Source organism: Micromys minutus, assembly GCF_963924665.1.
Source record: "Micromys minutus genome assembly, chromosome: 5".
NCBI classification, from domain to species: Eukaryota; Metazoa; Chordata; class Mammalia; order Rodentia; family Muridae; genus Micromys; species Micromys minutus.
The window spans coordinates 47,616,306-47,639,414 of NC_137974.1; the positions used below are offsets into that span (position 1 = coordinate 47,616,306).

At 42.9% G+C, this 23,109-nt stretch overlaps 1 protein-coding gene across 2 annotated transcripts in view; it reads right to left on the reverse strand.

Moving 5' to 3' along the window:
• The window catches only part of TMTC4 (transmembrane O-mannosyltransferase targeting cadherins 4), a 65,392-nt gene that overhangs the window by 8,550 nt on the left and 33,733 nt on the right, over positions 1-23,109 (reverse strand). Inside the window, exons 7-16 of one of the 2 annotated variants that reach the window (XM_080917323.1) lie at positions 18,474-18,566; positions 17,905-18,069; positions 16,333-16,535; positions 14,960-15,131; positions 14,425-14,556; positions 8,437-8,516; positions 8,206-8,313; positions 7,928-8,069; positions 1,797-1,911; positions 362-474 (exon numbers count right to left, since the gene is read on the reverse strand). In XM_080917323.1, coding sequence (XP_080773449.1) covers positions 362-474; positions 1,797-1,911; positions 7,928-8,069; positions 8,206-8,313; positions 8,437-8,516; positions 14,425-14,556; positions 14,960-15,131; positions 16,333-16,535; positions 17,905-18,069; positions 18,474-18,566 — 1,323 coding nt within the window. The remainder of the gene's footprint in view (positions 1-361; positions 475-1,796; positions 1,912-7,927; positions 8,070-8,205; positions 8,314-8,436; positions 8,517-14,424; positions 14,557-14,959; positions 15,132-16,332; positions 16,536-17,904; positions 18,070-18,473; positions 18,567-23,109) is intronic. The other variant, XR_013975046.1, reaches the window with a different exon arrangement.

Below are 23,109 nucleotides of genomic sequence, written 5' to 3' on the forward strand. Positions count from 1 at the left end.
TAGGTTTATAAAATTTGAAAGACAGAACCCACAGGAAAGCCTAGACCTCCTGCCCTACTGCAAGAGACAGGCTCAGACCATGTGCAAAGGAGGAGGAGAGTGCCCTGAGAGGACGGCACTGTGCTAAGTCGTCTCTGACACCGGCCATGTAGCATAGGAGCTCATCACCAGCAGCTCGTCCTAGTTACTTTACTTGGGCTTCTCTTTCCCTACCACAAGGAACAAGCTTCCCCAGGAAAAGAATCTGACCTGGAGCTCCCCTGGTGCTCCTGCTCTGGCCTAACCCTCTACTGAACTGGGCATAAGAAACACTGCGGCTGCTGGACTGGTCACAGGACGTCAAGGCCTGTGGCTTACCCACCTTGTATTTCTGGGATTTCCCCAGCACGTTTGCCAATGAGTACATAAGGGAGTGATCATTAGGAATTAATTGCAGCGCCTCTCTTCCAACAGCTTCAGCCTGGGCTAAGTTACCTGGGAGAAGAAATGAACTCATCAGTACTGTGCTTGTATCTGGAGCAGGACCTGAATGCATGATGCACAGTACTGATACTACTACTGGAGAAGACCCATGCAGAACATGAGAAGACACAACCACAACCTAGTGGGTGGAAGACACAGGGCAACTCAGCACACTGCCCAAACTGGGGCATAAAATGCAGCAAAGCAACACTAACGTCTGGATATTCTCACAGCCAAGTACATGTCCTATATCTGTCTTAGAAAACAAGCAACTGTCTCCTGTCTACATGGTTTAGATGGCTTACTAGCTTTCAATTCTGTCAAAATACTACCAAGGTTTCTTAAGGGATGGTTGGGTTCTTAAAAAGAAGGCAGAAGAGAGCTGCTTGTTGAGAACTTGCCTACCACATCCAGGCCCTGGGACTGATCTGCAATATCATAAGATAGCAAAACGAAGGTATCAGATCCCCCATCCCCACCCCAAATTGGTTGAATCTGGTCTACTATAGGCTGAGAAATCAGATCAGCATTCTATTTTAACTAAGAACCCATTGTTCTCAGTATAGACCTGAAAGCAGATCCTTGTGTACCTAGCTGTTTCCAGCATGCTGGAAGGTAGTGTGGCTAAATGGTGGGCCTCAGAAATAAACGAGACCTGATCACCCTCCTCCACAACTCAACACTTCTCAGTACGTTATGATTTTCATCACATTATGTTAGGATATCTTAGAGGAAACTTTATTTTCTAGAAAGAAAACACTAGTATTGCATGCGCACGTATGTGTTTAGAAGTCAGAATCAGGCGTCTTCAGTAGGTTGTTACTGAAGGGACAAGGTTCTCAGTGCACTTGGGGTTTACTAATTAGGTTAATCTATTCTGGCTAGTGAGCTCCCAGGGATCTCGTCTCTATTTCCCCAGTGCTGAGGTTGCATGGTATCTACCTGCCTAGGCTTTTATGTGGGTGAGTAGGGTTGGACTTGGGGCCTCATGCCTGAACTGCAGACATTTTACTGATTGAGCCATCTCCCCGGTCTCTAGAAATACAGTAATTTTTGTTAACACCAATTAACTCAGATTGATTCCCATCCTTCCTCCCTCCCTTCCTTCGCCACTCCCTTCTTTCCTTTCTCGCTGTGTCATCCTGGCTGGCTTCAAAGATCTGCCTGCTACTCTCCACCAAGTGCTGGGGTTAAGCTGGGCACCACCACACCCAGCTTATTTATCTTTTAAATGGTAGGACTGTGGTTAGAAAGCCCTGACTAGCCTGTGAAAATGGTGCTGGTCTGCACGCCCTGATTAGCCCACAGACACCTTCTCATCATCTCCTCTGCACCTGTGTTGTCCAGAAGTATGATCATGTTGTTCCATGCCAGGCTGTGTTCCGGCTTCAGTACGGTGGCATTTCTCCAAGCGTTCAAAGCGTCCACGTGGCGATTTAGATCTGCATACTGAAAATAAAGAGCCGCCCCCTCAGAGTCAATATGCCAACTCTTCTTCCTTTTTCTCCCACTCTATGACATTACCACAAAGACACACAAAATCTCACAGAACAAACAAGAACCACCTCCTTACTTCCTATCAACCCGTGTACTTGAAAGCACAACCTCAATGAATAGATACCACCACAGTCTGAGCCTTACAGATGCAGAAACCAAGACAACAGGGAAATGAGTGACTTGCTCAGCCACACATCTAGAGTAGAATAGGTGTAGAACTAGGTGGCCTGGGTCCTGAGCCAAGGAACCTTATAACCTCTTATACAGTGCTGATGACAAGTAGACATCACACTTCAAGCTACTGAAAAACACTGATGACTCTGTTCTAGAAAGGACCCTATGGTCTACCTTCGATAATGTATTATTTAGACCAGTAGATGAGTAGTCCATGTAATCAGAAAGGTGTAGTAGGCTTGGGAAAAGGATCAGCAAATAGTGCTTGCCTATCCCCAAGATTCCCATAAAGCCAAGTCTGTTGGCATACACATGCGACCCCAGAACTGGGTGGGGGACAGAGACAGGTGGACCCCAGGAAGCTCACTGGCCATAAAACCTAGTTGAAAAGGCAAGGTTTGAAACAGAGAGACCCTGCCTCAAAACATAAGAAGCAGAGAGGAAGGCACTCAAGATTGACCTTTGGCCTCCATATGCACACACGTGCTCACCTTCCCCAACAGAAGTGACTGGGGCTTGGGGACAAGTGAGGGCACACATGCATGCCATGTGCCTAATTTGCTTGTGAAGAATGGTTTAGAAACCTCTTATGAATATCTAAACTCAAAATACAAATATGAGCCATTCCGATGTATTTTGCAAGCCTTTTGGAGACCCACATAGACACATAAAATACCTCAGTAGTCTGGATCCTCTGCTTTTTTGGGAAGAAGAACAACATCTTTGCTCTCTCAGGACAGAGGATTTCACTTAACATCCTTAACAATATTAAAACAGATAGCTCTAATCTGCACAGTCAGCAGACGTCAGAGGGACAAAGTGCTGGATTCTTTTCTTTTTTCCGTCTGTGTGTTTGTGGTGTGTATGTGTGCCTGCGTGTATGTCTTTGCATGTGTATGGGTATGGACATATGTGAGCACCTCCTGCACGTGGAGGCCCAAGGCTGATGCTAAGAAAAATCGTCCATGGCTCTTTCATTTTTCTTCACTGAAGCATGGTCTCCCAATTAACTCCAGAGCTCAGTAAAATGGCTAACCTCACTAGTCAGCTTTCTCTGGGAACCCCGTCGGTCTCCACTGGTGATCATGCCCACCATGACTCCCATGTATTCACATGAACCTGAACTCAAGTCCTCATACGTGTGCAGAAAATATTTTAATTTCCCTATCTTGCAATGAATTCTTTCACAGGTGACCTGACCCTCTTACACTCAGGCCAGAGGTACATTTCATCTGAATACACTCCATCCCTAAGCTCTGCATGAAGTCCCTATGGCAGCTTAAGTTCATTATTTCTACTTGATGATGGAAACACTTTGAGTTGTTCTATGTCCCACACAGCAAATAGGTGATATGAGGTTAAATTATGAAAACATTGGCAAACATCTTTTTTTTTTTTTTTTTTTTTTGGTTAAAGAGAATTTCTCAAATTTCTTCTGAGGCTTAGAATGTCAGGTTGCTATGTTTTATCCTCTAGAACTACTAGGAAATGATATAAAAACTCAAATAAATAGGGCTGCTTAAATACGAACATTATACTTGCCCCCTGCCCCCATCGGATATATAAGTCAGTTCTCTCCAGCGTGTAAATTCGCTGTACAACACAAGTCCTCTGGATGTTTTCTACTTGTTCCCACTATTACTGTGACTGTTGTTCTGTTGAAGGTAAACCAGATAATAAGTTTTCATTTTGTCTCCATGGCTACCCTTCCTTTACACACACTTTAAGGATACGGAGAAACATGGTGATTTAATACTCAGCAGGAAGTAGAGGTGTTATTCACCTACCAGCCCTTTATGGGTCCGTTACCCTCTGACTCCTTGACACATTTCTCCCAGCCTCAGAAGGACCAAGCAGAGGACCATGTTTCCACCTCACCTCTCCCACTGCCCCAAGGCTAGATGCTATCATCTTCCTCTAAAAGGTAGCTTCACCTGAGGTCAGTTCTCTGTCCATCAAATGCTTCCCTCTTACCCATTGATCTCTGCACTAATATTTACATCTCTGTTACTTCCACAACCGTCTGACCAATTCCTCATGGCAAGCCTTCCCTGCTTAAAATACTTAGCAAGAATTTACTTATCTGAAGCCCATCATGACCCATAATGACCAACTTCTTCACAGTCAGCAGTCCCCAGCACTCCTCCAAGTCACTGACAACACCACCCTCAAGGATCAGCACCATGTCCCAAACAATCCTGCTCTCCCCATTTCCTCTATAATGGCATTGCATCCCCTCCTTACCAGAGTCCACCAATCAAAGCAAGTATTTATCTCCCATTATAAAAATTCAACTTCTAAAACAGATATCTTGAAGCTATCACGCAAATGGGCCGGTTGAGGTCTTAGAGATTAAGCATTAATGCTTTTAAGTCGTCAAGGGCACATGCTGGATAATTAAACCACGGAGGGGAGTAACAGCCATACACAACAGGCCCTGTGGTAACACCTCACCTGGATAACATAACGGGTAAACAATATCATAGTCTCCATCGTTTTGGGGGCTATGAATGAATGATCAACACAGTCAAAGCATCACACAGCCCAAATTGGAGCTCACCATCCAAGCTTATAATTTATGTTCTGCGTCCTTTTCTTTGGAACCTTACTCCTACTGGGTTCACTTAGCATAGATTCTGCTTTCCAAATCCCAATCGAGAGCAGTGAACAGGTAGTGAGTAGTGAGGAAGTGATGTCTGGAGAACTGGGCTTTAATGTGGAAGCTGCAGGTGGGCACATTTACTTGGCAAGGCAGTGACCCGAAAGGAGCTACCTCTAGAAAAGGGGAAAGACCAAAGACTTCACAGGGACCGGTCTAATGTCATTTAAAGGATAGTTTAACTGGCTCATCAAACAGAGATCGTCATTCCACCTCTACACATAGATTTAGGTTAACACATCTTTTCCCTCCAGCCAGCACATCCTCCCTTTGCTAACTTTGAGAACTCACCCTGCTTTGTACGTGACTAAGGTTTTGGTCTCTACTCACACTGTCAAGGGGTTTTCAAGTGTACCCCAACCCCAGCTTGCCCTTAGAAGAGCTTTAGTACTTAGGTCTTCCAGTTTCTGCTTCAGCACAGAAGTGCAACACAGATCATAAAGGATGCATTTTGGAATGTTAAAAATGCCCAGCAGACTCAGAGACAGCCCATAAAGACAAAGACAGACCCGGAGACAGCCCATAGAGACAAAGACATCTCCAGCTTTTGTCCCTTGTTCAAATCTCTGCTCCATGGGGTGAGTGGTGTTGTCACAGCTCTACTGTCCCCTGCAGGATGGAGTGACACTGGAGTAGATTCCTAGAGATGGTGTCTTCCTATCATACATCTCATACATACACCACAACTAACAAACACAAGGTTTGTGTTTTCTAAGTAAGAACATGAAAATACTTTATTCTACAACACAAGCATTATCTGCCACTTCAAGTGACTTGTCCAGCATTAGAAAGTCAGTCTCTCTTGGCTGCCATGCACCTGGCCATTTTGTTTCCCCTGTTATTCTACCTGCCCAGCCAACAAAATCATGGCTCATCCTTCCAGAAACAAGCATGCTAAAGGCCAAAGTTATTCAAGTCACGGTAAAAATGGAAGCCTATTCTTTCTATTAAAATAACCTAAACACCCGATGTTTTCTTGGTTTTTCTTCTGCTTTGACATGGTCTTCAGGTCAAGCCTAGACAGGGATGATTACCAGAGGCAGGGCCATGCTGGGGGACATTTTTTTTTAAATAAAAATACAAACACTGTTTGGAACTTCTGAATTATCAAACAGGAGATGAGGTGGTTATTGGGATGGATAGCTAATGTGGGAGAGCTTTGTTTATACAAAGAATGCACAAAACAAAGATGCTTCAGGCATTTCAAATGAGGATAAGCAAGATTTTCTTTTTTACAATATTCATTTTAATTTCAGAGGAATCTTTTCTTCTATATGTGGTGCAGATAAATGTGCCAACAGGAAAGATAACACAAATATATTAAATCACACTGAGATGAACTAAGGGCTGATTGTGCCATGAAAGTGTTACTTCTAACCATGTTGCAAGGGTTTTTTCAAAACCGAAAGCTAACCTGGAGCAACATGTAAACAATTTGATGTAGACAAACACATCAAGCAGTATTGTAATTATTCAAAAATTATTCAAGAAGGCATATCATCACACTTTAACATACATTTAAAACACTGAACTTTTAGATTTCTGCTGTATTTCTGCCATCTATTCAGCATATTTATTTAAATCATATACATATATAGCTGAAAAGTAAATGTCCTAAGTGACTTTTTTTTTGGCATTTGTTATTCTTAAGCTTCATACAGTTTGTGAGTTGTTTTGGGGGTGTTCAGAGCTTTCTGGGGACAGTATCCAATTATCAGTGACTGCATATTATGTCTGTTCTTTTGTGACTGGGTTACATCACTCAGGATGATATTCTCTAGATGCATCCATTTTCTTAAGAATTTCGTTAAGCCATTGTTTCTGATAGCTGAGTAGTACTCCATTGTGTAAATGTACCACAATTTTTGTATCCATTCATCTACTGAAGGACATCTGGGTTCTTTCCAGCTTCTGGCTATTATAAATAGGGCTGCTATGAACATTGTGGTGCATGTGTCTTTGTTGTATGTTGGAGCGTCTCTGGGGTAAATGCCCAGAAGTGGAATAACTGGATCTTTAGGTAGGACTATGTCCAATTTTCTGAGGAATTGCTAGACTTATTTCCAGAGTGGTTCTAGCAGTTTACAACCCCACCAACAGTGGAGAAGTGTTCCTCTTTCTCCACATCCTCACCAGCATCTGTTGTCATCTGAATTTTTGATCTTAGCCATTCTGGTTGGTGTGAGGTAGAATCTCAGGGTTGTTTTGATTTGCATTTCCCTGGTGGCTAATGATGTCGAGCACTTCCTTAGATGCTTCTCAACCATTCGATATTCCTCAATTGAGAACTTTTTGTTTGGCTCTGTACTCCATTTTTTAATAGAATGGTTTGATTCTCTGGTGTCTAACTTCTTGAGTTCTTTGTATACCTCGGATATTAGGCCTCTATTTTTTTAAACCTGTGGATGCTACCTACTTGTGAAGCTATACACTATCTCTAAATGTCCCATCACTGTGTGTACAGTCCACTCTGGCTCACACATATCAAATGTATTGCCCTTACCAATTTCACCTAGTCAATCTAATGACTCCTACTTAGAGTAATGCTGTTTGAGCCTCATTTATTTTCTCTGCTAGAAAAATTAGAAGTGATCAGATGCCTTAAATATTTGTCAAGAACCAGAAATATAGAACAATTCAAACACCTTAGTTTCTAGGTCCATTAAGTAGCTGTAAGAGCCTTTCAGATAAACACTCTTAACTCCTGAAGCCATCCTTTTGGGGAGGATGTCCCCTTGCAAAGGAAGAGATCTGCTCCCTTGGGGGAAAGAGAACAAGGAAGCTCAGAAAAATCAGTTACAGGTTTGTTTTGAAATCTTAAGTTTCCACTGAATTCATGTTTTAAAAATTAAAATAACAATGTTTACCAGGAAGCAGATCTTTGGAACATGTTTTCCAGGGCAGAAGGGATAGACAAAATTTCATTTAATCACCTGCTTTTGAGATTTTATAAATTAGATCTATTCAGTTTGGATGGCTCGTTAAGAAGAACATCAGCAGTGTATTCAAGGAAACCAAATGCTACTTTCCAATGAGAGAAACACATATAGAGGACTTTTATAACGTGGAGAATGCTGGAGGGGTTTAAGGTCACTCTTCGTTAGGTGATGGGAAACCGGGACCGCCCACCCTTACCAGCCGCCCAAGGTTGTAGTAGCAGTCTGGGTATTTCCGCCTGTGTTTAATTGCTGTCCGGTAGCTTTGTTCTGCCTCCTCAAACCGTTTCAGGCTGTTCTGAACTATGCCCAAATTCATCCATGCGGCTGCAAAGTCCGGCCTGGAAAAACATTTTTTTTTTTTTTTAACACAAAAGATAAACAAGAAAATGAGGAGATCGGATGACTGCCCAAACCCAGAGATTTCATTCTTTGTTCCTGGCAGCATGTTAAGAAAAGAAAAAAGAACCTGCTTACTGTATTTGGACAGCCAACGACAGCAGCTCTTCAGCCTCCTGTAGCTCATTCCTTTCTTTTAAGATATTCCCGAGGTTATTCATGGCATGAACATATTTGGGGTTTAATCTGGAAATGGAGAGAGAAGTCACACAGTCTGTCACTGCTGAGTTGTTTTCAGCTCCTACTTAGAAGTCAGCCAAGGCAGTCAGGCATTTTGGAAGCTGAAGGCCCACGCACACAACTGCATACCTGACTGCTTCCCGATAATATCTGATGGCCGCTGTTTGGTTGCCTTGGTCAGCCAGGTTTTTGCCAATGTTGTAGTGAACCTGAAAACACAGGTAACAATTTGGCCGTCAGCACAAAGTCGGTCGTCTACTGCATCTTCTAACTGAAGACAGAAGGGGAAGGGATTAAAATATAAATAGATCACAGACCAGAATGAAGAAGCCCTACTGGGGGAGGGTGGGAGGCTTACAGGCCTGTGTAAGAAGTTGTAAGAATGATTTACAAGTCAGGGAAGTCGTAAGCAGACACAGCTGTAAGATGTGACAGGAAGGAAGGGGTCTACATCACCCCACACAAAACCAAAAATGCGCAAGACTAAACTGTTCTGGAAAGCTCCGTGTTCTCCTCTCCCAGGCACCTCAGAGCTGAGATCACAAGTCAATCACCCACAGACCTGAGACAAAAAGTAACTTTATCCGTTTCTCTAAATCCAGTCCTTGCTGGTCCAGCATATTCCTCTGGTACCATTGCATGCAGTCTGCTCCCTGAGTCATGAGTGGGGTGTTTTTGTCCTCCTCCCCAAATTCACACAATGGCATTTCAACTCTTAACCTAAGGAGTTAGAGGGTACAGACTTTAGAAGGTGAAAAGGCCATAAGGGTGGGAACTTCACTTTGTTAGGAAAGGGTTTCACTGAAAGATGGCTATCCCTGAACTAGAAAAGGGTCCTTTCTGAGCTTCACTGTGCACAGGTGCCTTCACTGTGGGTTCTCACCCCCAGAATGTTGAGAAGCAAATATCTGCTGCTTAAACCCCAGTCCACACTGTTCTCTTATGGAAGCCTAGACAAGAGGGTACCGAATAACATTGACATCCCTCATCCTCCAGGTGATGACTGGAAAAGGCTAGGGACATCATGGCAGCCTCCCCCCGGCTAATGACTAAACCACTACCTGTCACTGCAGAGGCTTCAATGACTATGCAGGAAACATTATGTCCTGGTTTCAGAGAGCCCAAGAAAAAGTTGTGTGGGATGGATTTTTCTGGCTGGGATCTGAAGTAGCTACTAGGAAAGGGTTGCCATGAAGGATGTCCTGGGAAGAGGAGAGAGCCCAGGCAGAGTTCAGGAATAGGAGGAGGCTGGTGTTGGGCAAGAGGCTCAAGGTCCTGGGGTGCTGAGGCCAGGGGCTTGGGTTAGCCATTACTATTGTTAGCCAGACAAGAGCAGGTTGGTAAGGACACAGCCTGAAAGCAACAAGGTCAAGTTGGTCTGTTCTTCTGCCCTTGGGCTGTCATGACAAGGTGCCACAAACCAGGGCTTCACACAGCACTGCCAGTCTCAGTTCTAACGTCCTAGCCTGAGGGAGACACCTCTTCACTGCTGTCTTCACACAGATCCAACTTCCTGTCTCCATATCTCTTCTCTAACCGGATGTAAGCCACCTCACTGTTTTCTTTTGGTATGACAGATACCATAGGCTGCTTAAAAAAATGTACATTGCTGCTGTTCTTTCATGGATATCTTGTTAGGGTGCTGGGGTCCCTGGAACTGGGGTTACAGACAGTTGTGAGCTGCCATGTGGGTACTGGGAATCGAACCCAGATCCTCTGAAACAGTCATCTGTGCTCTCAATTGCTGAGCCATCACTCCAGCCTCCATCAGACTTAAATTTCAGTACAGTATTTTGCTCATGGTTTAGGAGAGAGGTTGTGAAGTTTGGAGTCAGGGGCTGGGAGAGGCTGTCCCAGCTGAGAACTCAGAACACAGAGGAAGGCATCAATTGAAAAGATGGTAGCACATGTTGTGTGTCCTGGCATGTCCTTGGGTGTGTTGTATGTCCAGGCTTTTCCTGGGGTGGGTTGTGGGTCCTGGCATGACCTTCAGAGAAGGTTACTGCTCCCCATGTCTACATCAGCTCAGCTGAATCCTAGCAGGAAATGCCTCCACATAGTGACTCATCTTGTTGGTCTTAAAAAGGTTAGCACACATGATGGGAGGTTTATGTCTATTAACAGTGAAAGAGAACATGATATGAGTAAATAGACCATTTGCAAAGACAATGAAAGAAACAGGCCTCATGGTTGCAAATCCATGAGAAATTTTTAACTGCCTCAGAGTGACGATGTCTGGGAGGCCGATGCAGAGCCTCCCAAGTTACACCCAGGCTCAGAATACGTCACGGAGAAGTGTCAGGTGTGATGCCTGCAGTCCTAGCACTTGGCAGAAGAATCAGATTAAGGTTACATAGAAAGTTCAAAGCCAGTCAGGGCTACTTGAGATCTTATCTCAAAAACAACACTATTAAAATAGAAGGAGAAAGAGGAGGAAGAAGAGAAGGAGGATGAAGAGAAAAAGAATGAGGGAAAAAGAGAAAGAAGGAAAAAGGGAAGAGGAAGAAGGAGAAAGGAAGAGGAAGCAGCAGCAGCCACAGCAGGGACCTGGACTAAGATCAGAAAGGAAGGTCATCAGAGGCCCCTATTGATCAAAAGCTCTTCCCAGAACCGTGAGGCATAAATGCCAGAAGTAATCCCGGAAGGGGATACCACAGTTTAGAGAGGAAGACTCAAGGCAAATAATAGACCTTATTACCTCATGCTGAGGGCCACCAGACTTGACATGGTTCTTCCCAGTACCTTCTTGTCACAGTGGTTCTGAGCTGAGTCTGAACCCCAGAGCCCATTTCTTCTCACCACAGTATACCTATTTCCCAGGTACTGGTGAAGATGGGCTTGACTTCTCTAGGCCATCTGGATGCCTCACCACACTTCCTACCTTTCTGCTCAAAGCTGTCTTTGAACCACTGTCTTCTGTAATGCATCATGGACAGACTGTTCATACAGCAAAGCCCACTGCCTTTCAGTGTGATTGTGAAGACTGGACCCTATCTAATCTGACTAGAATCAGACAGAAATGAAGACTGTAGACAGGAATGACTGTACAAAGAATGACCACACAGTGAGGAGACAGTCATGGCACATGTGCGTGCATGTGACACCCACCCCACACACATGTATACACTCTTGGACAGTGGTAGAGAAACTTAGAAACTTCCTGGACCACAATACTATCCATTCATTCTTAAACAGCTTGGAAATGGTTTGGCAAGCGCTCTTGCCAGAGCATCCGACGGTATTTGTGAAGATCATCCCATTCCATGCACAAATGAACGAAAAGCTAGAGGGTAGAAAAGGATGTTCTCTGGGTCCCCAGAGCACAAATACAGTTTCTACTCAGATTTCAGTATGGACTCTGGCTTCTTCAGCCCACAGGCTCCTGCTGTTTTCCTTTGTTTGGGGTAATTTTGTTCTCTACGCAAACTAAGAGTTCAGCTGCCCTCTGCAGCATGGCCAAGGTTCTGCCCGATCCTCAGGATGCCAGGCCAGAATCCCAGGGGAGAGAGAGAACAGACCACTGTGAAAAGCCGGGCAGTGGTTATTTAAGAGTTAGAAATATAATTCAGGCTTAGAAGGCATTCCAAATTTAAGAAGACTCTCTCTCTTTATAGATTGGATAGAGAATTCTGTGAAAAGGAAACAGCTGCCTAGATTGGGCCGAATAATTCAGAAAACAAACCTAACAAACAGGCTACTTCTAGTAGCAGGTAGAAAAAGGGGGATTTTTTATTCTGTGGTATGTAAGACAGAAAGAACCCATTTACCCAGCTTTCCCTCCAGCCTTTGCACATCATATGCTAAGACAATGAAGCCAGATTAAAACAGCCACTGCCACCACCAGATTAAAACAGCCAATGACAAACATGTAGGAAGCAAGTAAAAGTACCCATGATAAAAGGCACTTTTAATACCATTAAAAGTCCCAAATATTCTGCTGAGGTTGAAGACTGCTAAACCTAGAACACTTAAATACATAAAGATGAAAGTTCATCCTTAAGGAAATACCTTGGAGTGCTGTGTGATTCCTTCTTTGTTAACTTAGAACTGCATCATGGGGTTGACAATAAATACAACATATCTCTAAGCCTTAAAAACTAAAACAACTGCCAATAAATTCAGTACTGGGAAGCTCTCACACATTTGGTCCAATTCAATAACTAATACTAGGCACATACTACATGCAAGGCACTGTGGGTAATTTCAGTGCAGGCCAAGGACCAGCATTACCTACAATGATAATTCAATCTTTCAAAAAAAAAAAAAAAAAAAAAAAAGGAAGGAAAGAAAGAAAGAAAAGTGAGTCTCAGTTTGTATATCTGGGTCTGAACAATAGCCAGATGCCAGCTGTAATATTCAGAGGCTACTGAGACCAGACCAGAAAAGAAATCCTCTGGAGAGGGGTCTAAAGGACATAGCAGCTTCCAAAGAGAGAAACTGAGATCAACACAGCTTTTTGAAAAGAAGAGGAAGACAATTGGACACTTCAGTGTATAGAGAAACATTTACGACAAACAGAAATACTATCATGCTTACATTAAATGGCATCACTGGGAAGAGCTGTGCAGAAAGAATGATCATCATAGTACTCGAGGTCTTTACATGCACCCCAGGTTAAAAGAGAAACATACATCCTCATGGCCAAGTGGTACCCATGTGTATACCCGTGGTTTTCCAGGCTATTAGGGCTGAATTCACATGCTGAGATTTTTTTTCCAGCTAAGACAGCAAATATACTCCATGTTCCTATGGTCACCAACAAAACATCATGTTGGATCTCTACCAACCCACCCAAATTACTAACCTAAATAGCCTATGCCTCAGTTTCTCCCATCTGGTAAAATAAAGAAACCAATGCCCTTTATCTAAGTTCTTAGCAGAAGGATAATAGAATTAATTGTAATGCCTCCTGTAGAGACTGGAGTTCCTCGTGGAGGGGAGCTATAAAAACAGAAAGGACAATTAGTGCTGTCAAGGCAGGAAAGTAAATGTAAAGGAAATCTTATCTATGCAATTTCACTGCCACTACAGTTAATTCATAAAATACAATAGTGACTGGCCAGCAAAACCAAGATAAAAGCTTGAAGTAAATCACTTTCCCCAAAACACCTTAACTATGAAACATGAATGAAATGTTCCAACCAAAAAGTAGAAGCAAATGAACAAGAAGAGACATGGAGTCATGGCTTTTATAGACTTGTCTTCACTTTGGGGTCATGGTTAGTTTTATTTATACAACTTTGTCTGAAATTGTTGCTCTCCTTAAATATAGAATGTAGGACTGAGAACTTCAGAAAGCTATTTCCATTCAGAAGGATCACAGTCACACACCCTTGGCAATTCCAATCAAATGTTCTAAGACACAATATGTACCTATGTGTCCGTGTGACACAGTAATTTGTGCCCTAACAGGAGACTTCTACCCTAAAGTCTTGGCTCAACCTCAGCGAATGGAATTCTCTTCTTACTGTTCGGTGAAGCCAAATAAACACACCATCTAAAACGTGAGTATTTCCCAAGCACCTACTATGTGCTGACCACTATGTTATAGTCAAAAAACCTAGTGGGCGGGCACTGTTTCTCACAAAAAAGAACACCGGGAGTTTGCATAGCTGGTTAAGTGGAAAGCTTAGATTTAACCAAAAATACAAATGAGATAAATCCCTATTAGATCCCTCCTACAAAAACACGGACAATTTTAAAGCATATCCACCTGTGCTTATATTATGTGCAAGAGGTTATCGCCAAGCATAGAATCAGGTGCTATGCATGTCCACTTCTGTGCAGCGGTATCACCAAGCACAGTCAACTTTGTAAATTCCTAAGCCTATTCATAGGTACTGCCGCTTCTACACTGTAGCCTGAATGAAGCCAGTTCCTCCCATCACCGGATCATAGACTCTGAAACTTATGCTCTAAAAAGATTAGGATGGAAGCTATACCCAGCCCCAGACTGGAGATGAATCATCCCCGACTCCCAGCGTCTTCAAAGTGGATGGAACGAGTCTAAATCTGTCTCTTGATACTGTTTGGTTTTAAAGATTTCTTTTTTAATTTAATAGTTTCTTCTAGTTAATTGTAATGAATATTAATTAACTCATCCAGTGGGCGAGGTACCTTAGCATTGAGGGGACAGACAGATAGGGCACTTCGAAAGAGCCGGTCTTCACTCCGCCACTCGCCACTGCGAATCACACACTTCAGTGTGTTGATGAGAAGGATGCCCAGGATGATGGCGGCAACCGGTTTCTAAATAGAGTTGGCAGAGATCGTTAGTAAGCCGCATGTGGCACTTACAGTTCTGAGGCAGCATTCTGGGTTTTTCTTTTTGGTGTGTACATATGCGTGGTTCTTGAGTGGGTGCACAGATGTAAGCACCCACCTGTGCCCATGGAGAGGCCACAGGAGGATGTCACATGTCCTCCATCCTCACTGTAGAACCTACCTCTCGAACCTGAAGCTGGTTATTTCTGCCAGGTTGGCAGGGCAGTGAGTTCCCAGGATCTCCCTGGCTTGGAGCTCTCAAGCTTGGGGGTTACAGGCACGCCAAGCCATGCCAGGCGGTTTACACCGGCGCTATGTTTTGAACTCAGCCTTCATTTGCACAGCAAGTTCTGTTACCCACTGAACCATTGCCCCAGCCCTATGGTACCTTTTTCTTGGTGTGTCTGCTTAGAGCTCCAAACCCGAAGGTCAGCAGCATGCAGTACCCAGCGCTGGGGAGGTAGAGGACTCGCTCTGCGACCACAAAGCCCACTCGGAAAAACAAGTTGCTTGCAGGAAGAAAGGGGATGACAAGAAACCCCAAACCCAGGGTAAGGATTCTGGAAGATGAAAAGTATTTACATAGTTGGCTATTTTTAGATTTCTCAAGAGAAGCACTTTACCTGACGGAACAATAAGGACTGTTCTTTGTTTCCTGCATCAGCTTAGAAAAGATATTTAGCAAGGATAAAGTCTTCAGTAGAGGGGAAGTGGCTGGCAGCACACAGCAAGTACCCAGCCGCCGGCACATGAAAGTGTCATCCAAGTCATGTTTGCCTCAGTAAAGTCAAAAAGATTACGTTCAATCTATCCCTTGATTAGTGAAGACTCCCCCAAATAACTCCATGTTGTTTTTAATGGCCTCTCCCCCGAGGTGTCCAACAAGGACCATACTGAAGTAGATCAAGCTTTGTAAATTTAAAGGAGACTGTCTTTTGTTATTACCATGTCTCAACCAGTCAAGCTCAAACACACTTTATGGTGAAACTCATGTGTAGCAGCCATATCTGTGAGTCTCTCAGGATGCAATGGTGTAAATGAAGCAGTGAGGTCATATTTGTTGGTTCCTTCTGGGACCCTATGCCTCACAATATACTTGTTTTGAGTTCTATCTCACATGTGTAAGTGAACCAGTTAGGACGGAAGCTTGTCGCTCTTTAGAATCACCAACCAATTTAAGTGCACAGGTAAGTAGAAGATATCCATTTATTTTGGGAAGTTACTTAATTCATATCATGTGCACTTCAGCTTTGTGAAACTGTCTTACGCAGTTTTCATTTCCAAGGAACATGCTTTGTTTTGCCAATTATTTTCTTAATAACCCTTTGCAAAAGATCTTTTTATCTGTTGAAAGGGTATAGGATCTCATTGGGGAGGCGACATATTTTATATAGAATGATAGAACGGACCAGCACAGGATTTGCAAAGGCTTCTTTGAAGAGGAACTGTGAAAGCATGGCACCAACTCTTGTCAATTATAATCCCTGTTCTGACCATAAATTACACTTTACCTCCTATAGCGAGGCCTCCAAATGCTACTCAGGAGGGTGGGAGTGGCCCATGGTAGTCATGCCTACTGCAAAGCCAACTTCCCTCCCTGACCAGCGGAAGCCAGCCATAGAATTCCCACCGTGGTGATGCCATAAATTCAGAACAAATATCCTTAAGATACCCTGCACACAGAGTTGTTAAAAAGTGATAGGTGCTGAATTTAGCAAATTGCTTCTGGAGTTGAAGTTAAAATTCCATGCTGCCTCTTACCTTCTCTTGCAGCTATCCTCAGAGCACAGTGCTTGGAATATTAGGCCAATTAGGCAGAGCCAAAGTGCCACTAGAGCAATTACCCTCCAGTCACCAACTGACTTAATGAGGGGGATGCAGCCCATTGACCAATCAAAACACAGCCACCAGGGACACAGCAGCAGCCAGGCATTCAATGAATAGTAGTAATTATAGTTTATGGCCTGTCAGTCAAAAGGAAAACAAACACTTACTTGCGACTGAATTTGAAAGAACACACACACACACACACACACACACACACACATCCTAACTTCACTTCAGAGGCATTCATAAGCTTCTGCTCCAGGAAGCAGTTGTGTAAAAATAAAATACTGCCTTTTTGTATTCTGAGCATAGGGCTTTAATCTGTAATTTATTAAATGCATCCAGATTTTAATACATTAAAAATACAGCAAAGCCCGTGGGCCAGGCAATGCAGGTGTTGGCTATATTTCTGGCCAGATATGGCTCATTTACATAGTATTACCTAATGCCTCTAACATGGTCAATGTAGGGCCCAGTGCACCTAATGCTTTAAAAATGGGGCCCAGCTCTGAGTAGCCTCTTGATTCTCTCTCTGAAGTGCACAGCTGAGAATCTGTGGCTCAGGATCCTTATCCTTAGAAAACAAGACTCTGAGGACAGCACTGTGCTCCTATGTTTGCCTTAATTCAGTGATGCCAGGTTCCCTGGCAGCAACAAAAATGGAGTCAGAGAGCATGTAGGTAAAATGGGTGTCATAATAAAAAGGGGCCTCTTTTCCTTCTTTTCATGAAAGGAATTATGTTGGACCTGTCTGTGGGCCCTGCATCCACAGATCCAATGAACCTAGAATGTAACCATAGATTAAAAATATTTGTAAGAAAAAAAGGTCCATAAAGTTCCGGAAACCAAAGCTTAAACTTGCTGAGCAGTGAGCCCTTCCCTTAATCACATAAGAACAAAGGAGCAGGCACTGTGTTAGATGCAATACAGAAGCTGGAGACAATTTTCAGCACAGGGGAGATGTGAACATGTTACATGTAAACACTCTTAGCTTATCAACAAGACTCCAACACCTCTGGATTTTTGAATGGGGGGGGGGGACTGGCTCTTGGGATTAATTTCCCGTGGACATCAAGAAATAACAATATAAAGAACCAACACCCACCCTTCCTAACAGTGTAATAAAAAGCAAGCTTTATTATAGAATAACCTTAAAACAGCAAAATATGGATGTATCCACTTATTAGGGACTTGTGAATATGGTGGTGGTGGTGGGGTGAAAATGGAGAAGATGAGGTATTTCTTAACCTTCCTAATGCTATGACCCTTTACTACAGGCTGTGGTGACCCCCAACCATAAAATTATTTTCATTGCTACTTCATAACTGTACCCTTGCTAGTTATGAATCATAAAGTAAATATTTGTTTTCCAACTGTCTTATGATAGATTACCCCTGTGATAGCATCATTTGACTCCAAAAAGGATCCTGACTCATGGGCTGAGAACGGCTAATCTATAGATGGGCAAAGAAAATAATTGAAAAGAAATCCAGGCTCAATACTTACCCTAACCAACACGCTGTCAGCAAAGGATGCTGGGTTGTCCACCTCAGTAAATGCTGGTGGTCCTGTTCCCATGATTTTCCAGCGTATATAAAGCATACTGGTACCTCCGATGGTGAGCAGGGCCATTCGGAAGAGGAGGCCTCCATTCTTGAGCATGCCAGTGTTCTGAAAGGACACCACAAAGTTCCTGTTATTGAAGATATTCAACTTAGCCATAGCAGTAAGTACTTAGGGGTCCGAGACAAGAGGGTGGTCTTCCCGGGCCTGTGCAGAATTCAAGTCCAGCCTGGGCACCTTTTAAGACTAAGTCAAAATAAAAAGTAGAAAAAAGGAGTGGATACAGGTTAATCACTTGCCTAGGAGGCCCTGGGTTTACTGCTCAGCACTGCAAAATAAATAAATATACCCAAGTATGAGTATTCTACCTAAACCATTTTTGACACAGTACACTAAAATGTTCCCTACCTTAGAACTAAAAATCATAAGAAATACTTGGAAAACAGCATTTTTAAATTGGGTGCTACCTGAAATTTTCCATGTGTAGTCTCCAGATAAAGTATGCAACTCACCTCTAGTGACTTGTCCTTATGTAGGAACTTCCGGACAGCTACCAGAATGTCGAGTTTGCCTATCACCAGGATATCGAACACAGCATTCAAGCCCTAAGATTCAAAGTCTCACAGTTAGTCTGGAGGGAGCCTGGCCACGACAGGGCAGAAATTAGTCACATTTTTACTATTTAACCTAGTCCAGAAATTTGAAGATGACTGTGGACAACTCCCATGTAGTTAGGAAGAGTAGCCACATGTTTAGATGAACCCAAACCATAGTGGTGACTCCACCACTGATAACCTAGTGAGTCCCTGGCAGGAATGATCCTATGGCCTACATTTAGGAGCACTGTAAGAATGAGGATAGCTAAACCCTGGGGTTCCCATGGAAAGTTCCCCCGTAATCTATCTTTCCTCCACCTCCTTGTCTATAATAGTAAAATAGTGTTCAACTACCAGGGCAATGATTAAACATAAAAAGAGAAAGATAACACACAGTCAATCCCACCAACCCAGCCTTGTGCATCAACTTCAGAGGGCTGACTGAGGCCTGGTGAAAGGGGCAGACATACATCTCTCTCAGAGCCCTAGCTGTTCACCGGTGTTTTCTGCTCACTGGGCATACAGCTGGACTGGATCCTCAAGTGTGCACTATATAGAGATTAGGTCAGGTCAGGTTAGGTGGGTGGGTTACGGAACCTGAGGAGAAGGGAAGACTCTTCTGGAGCTTTAGTTTAAAAGCTGGGCTCTCTTCTCTTCATGTCCCCTTACTGGCAGCGGTGGCACAGCTGTCTAGAGTAACTCTGGACATAGCACATAAAAGATGCTCACGCGGCACTAGCCTCTTCAGACACTATGCAGAACTGCCTACTCCCATTAGGTGAACAACAATGACCTGAGGTAAACCACAGCCCCACGTACATGAACAGCTCCTATGGCCACTATAGTGGTCAGGCTGCTTTGACAGCTTTTCAAGGCATAGTAATCCCTTGGATCTAGTCTTTACTTTGTGGATGACTTTCTGTCAGTCACTTTGGTAGGCACTGTCATCTACTGGGATCCCTGCCCAGTCTGCATAAAGGAGCTTGAATATCCACAGTATATCTGGTGAAGCTGCCCCTATGTGACTGGGCTCTTTTAATATGGGGTTCTGTAGCAAAGGAGATCAGAGAACATCAGAAGCCAGTGGTAATTTGTGGTTTTCAGAGCAAGGATGACACCCCTGCTTAACTCTCTCTCTCCGGCAAATGCTAGGAGTCACTAATTATCCAATTCACAGGCCACTGCCAGGTTAAATGTTTCAAAGAATCCTGATTTTTATTCACTAATGTGACACGCATCATACATGGGTCACAGAAGACCATCTCTGCTCAACTGTAAACTGTTTTCCAGAAGGCAGGAACTCTCAAGTCTGTTGTTCCTGCCTTCTCATGCTGTTTACTTCTCTGCCTGGAGCTATTGGACTGCTTGCCACTGAGGATAATACAGTCATGTGACCGAGGGGGGGGGGCTGAAGGCAGAATACAAAATTGGTGCTCGTTTTTTCCATCCAAGTTACAAGCTCATAGATTAATTTCAACCTAATCTTCAGTGTTTCTAATGTTAATAAACTCTAACTGGGATTCCAACTCACCAGACCTAGGGAGGGGGCAGAGACCCTGCATTAACAAGTTCTGGGAGGCTACTGGTCCTTTTGCCACACTTTATATTATAGTACAGGTTTCAGAACAGTGGTCCCCACTAGAATAGCTGTCACAAAGATGCCTAGCAACCTCCACAGGCATTGTGGGACAACTAAGGAATTCTGAGTGGCTTCTACCAGTCACAGGAGAGGATGCTGCTGACAACAATGCACAGCACTGGCCTGCCGCAAGAATCACTTATTCAAACACCCACAGTGACAAGGTTAAGAAAACAACTGAAGTCAGAAACTCATGCTGTAGCCTAGGCTGATTAGGAACTTGCTTTGTAGACCAGGCTAGCCTCAGACATGCAATCATTCAAACCCAGACTCCCGAGGACAAGGATTATAGATTTAAGCCACCATGTCTAGTTCAAAAGGACTAAATAAAAAACTAATGTGGGAAACTTAAGTTTCTTAATTTTTGTTTTTTAATTGTTTTAGGTATCTGGGTATTTGCTACATGTATGTATAAGTACCACACTCATGTATGGCGCCCTTGGAAGTTCCCTTGGAGGTGCCAGACACAGGTGCAGGGAATTGAACCTGGTCTGCATAGCAACACGTGGTTTTAATCACAGAGCCATCTCTAGCTTGAGACTTAAGTATTTATACACAGTAATTCTTTTTTACATCTTTTCCTGTTGACTTTTGTCTTACAGACAGAAATCAATAAAACCACTGTTTGTTTTTTCTTTGAGTTGTGTCAAGCCCCACATTCTGACCGCTTCTCTCTCCCAGTTTTGGTCAACTACCACATTTCTGTCCATTTTTGGCAGGGGAGGACTTCTTACCCTCAGTTTCCAAGTTTTCCTGTAATGATACAAGGCCAACAAAAGCTATAGGGGGGAAGGAGTGAAGTGAGCATTTTAAGGAGTTTCTGCCCTTCATGTTAAAAGTCTTGGAAAGGTCAGGAATCCAAGGCCAATACCTAAACATAGTAAAAGCAATCTACAGCAAACCAGTAGCCAACATCAAACTAATGGAGAGAAACTTGAAGCAATCCCACTAAAATCAGGGACTACACAAAGGTGCCCACTCTCTCCCTACCTATTTAATATAGTACTCCCAGCCAGAGCAATTAGACAACAAAAAGAGGTCAAAGGGATACAAACTGAAAAGGAAGAAGTAAAAAAAAAATCACTATTTGCAGATGATATGACAGTATACTTAAGTGACCCCAAAAATTCTACCAGAGAACTCCTACAGCTGATAACAATGTCAGCAAAGTGGCTGGATATAAAATTAACTAAAACAAATCAGTAGCCTTCCTCTACTCGAACGATAAAAAGGCTGAGAATATAATTAGAGAAATGACACCCATAACAATGGTCACAAACAATACAAAATACCTTGGTGTGACTAACCAAAAAAGTGAAAGATCTGTATGAGAAGAACTTCAAGTATCTGAAGAAAGAAATTGAAGAAGATCTCAGAAGATGGAAAGATCTCCCGAGCTCATGGATTGGTAGGATTAATGTAGTAAAAATGGCCATTTTGCCAAAAGCAATCTACAGATTCAATGCGATCCCCATCAAAATTCCAACTCAATTTTTCATAGAGTTGGAAAGAGCAATTTGCAAATTCATTTGGAATAACAAAAAACCCAGAATAGCAAAAACTATTCTCAACAATAAAAGAACTGCTGGAAGAATCATGATCCCCAACCTCAAGCTGTATTACAGAGCAATCTTGATAAAAACTTAATGATATTGGTACAGAGACAGGCAGGCAGATCAAATGAATAGAATTGACTCAGAAACTAACCCACCCATCTATGGTCACTTGATCTTTGACAAAGGAGCTAAAACCACCCAGTAGAAAAAAGACAGCATTTTCAACAAATGGTGCTGGCTCAACTGGCAGTCAGCATGTAGAAGAATTCAAATAGATTCATTCTTATCACCTTGTACAAAGCTCAAGTCCAAGTAAATGAAGAACCTCCACATAAAACCAGATACACTTAAATTAATAGAAGAAAAACTGGGGAAGATCTTCAAACACATGAGCATAGGGGAAATTTTTCTGAACTGAACACCAATGGCTTATGCTCTAAGATCAAGAATCGACAAATGGGACCTCATAAAATTGCTAACCTTCTGTAAGGCAAACGACATTGTCAATAGAACAAAATGGCAACCAACAGAATGGGAAAAGATCTTTACCAATCCAACAACTGATAGAGGGCTAACATCCAATATATACAAACAACTCAAGTTAGACTCCAGAGCATCAAATAACCCTATTAAAAATGGGGGACAGAACTAACCAAAAAATTCTCAACTGAGGAATATTGAATGGTTGAGAAGCACCTAAAGAAATGTTCAACATCCTTAGTCATCAGGGAAATGCAAATTAAACCAAGCCTGAAATTATACCTCACACCAGTCAGAACAGCTAAGATCAAAAACTCAGGTGACAGTAGATGCTGTGAAGGATTTGGAGAAAGAAGAGCATTTCTCCATTGTTGATGTGACTGCAAGCTGGGACAACCACTCTGGAAATCAGTCTGGCAGTTCCTCAGAAAATTTGACATAGTACTACCTGAGGATCCAACTATACCACTCCTGGGCATATACCCAAAGTTTGTTCCAACATATAATAAAGACAATGACCCGATATGTTCATAGCAACCTTATTTACAATAGTCAGAAGCTAGAAAGAACACAGATGTCCTTCAACAGAAGAATGGATACAGAAAATCTGGGACATTTACACAATGGAGTACTACTCAGCTATTAAAAACAATGACTATGAAATTTTTAGGCAAATGGATGGAACTAGAAAATATCATCCTGAGTGAGGTAACCCATCACAAAAGAACATATATGGTATGCACTCACTGATAAGTGGATTTTAGCCTAAAAGCTTGGAATACCCCAGATACAATCCACATACCACATGAAGCTCAAGAAGTTGGAAGATCAAAGACTGGATGTTTCAGTCCTTCTTAAAAGGGGGAACAAAATATTT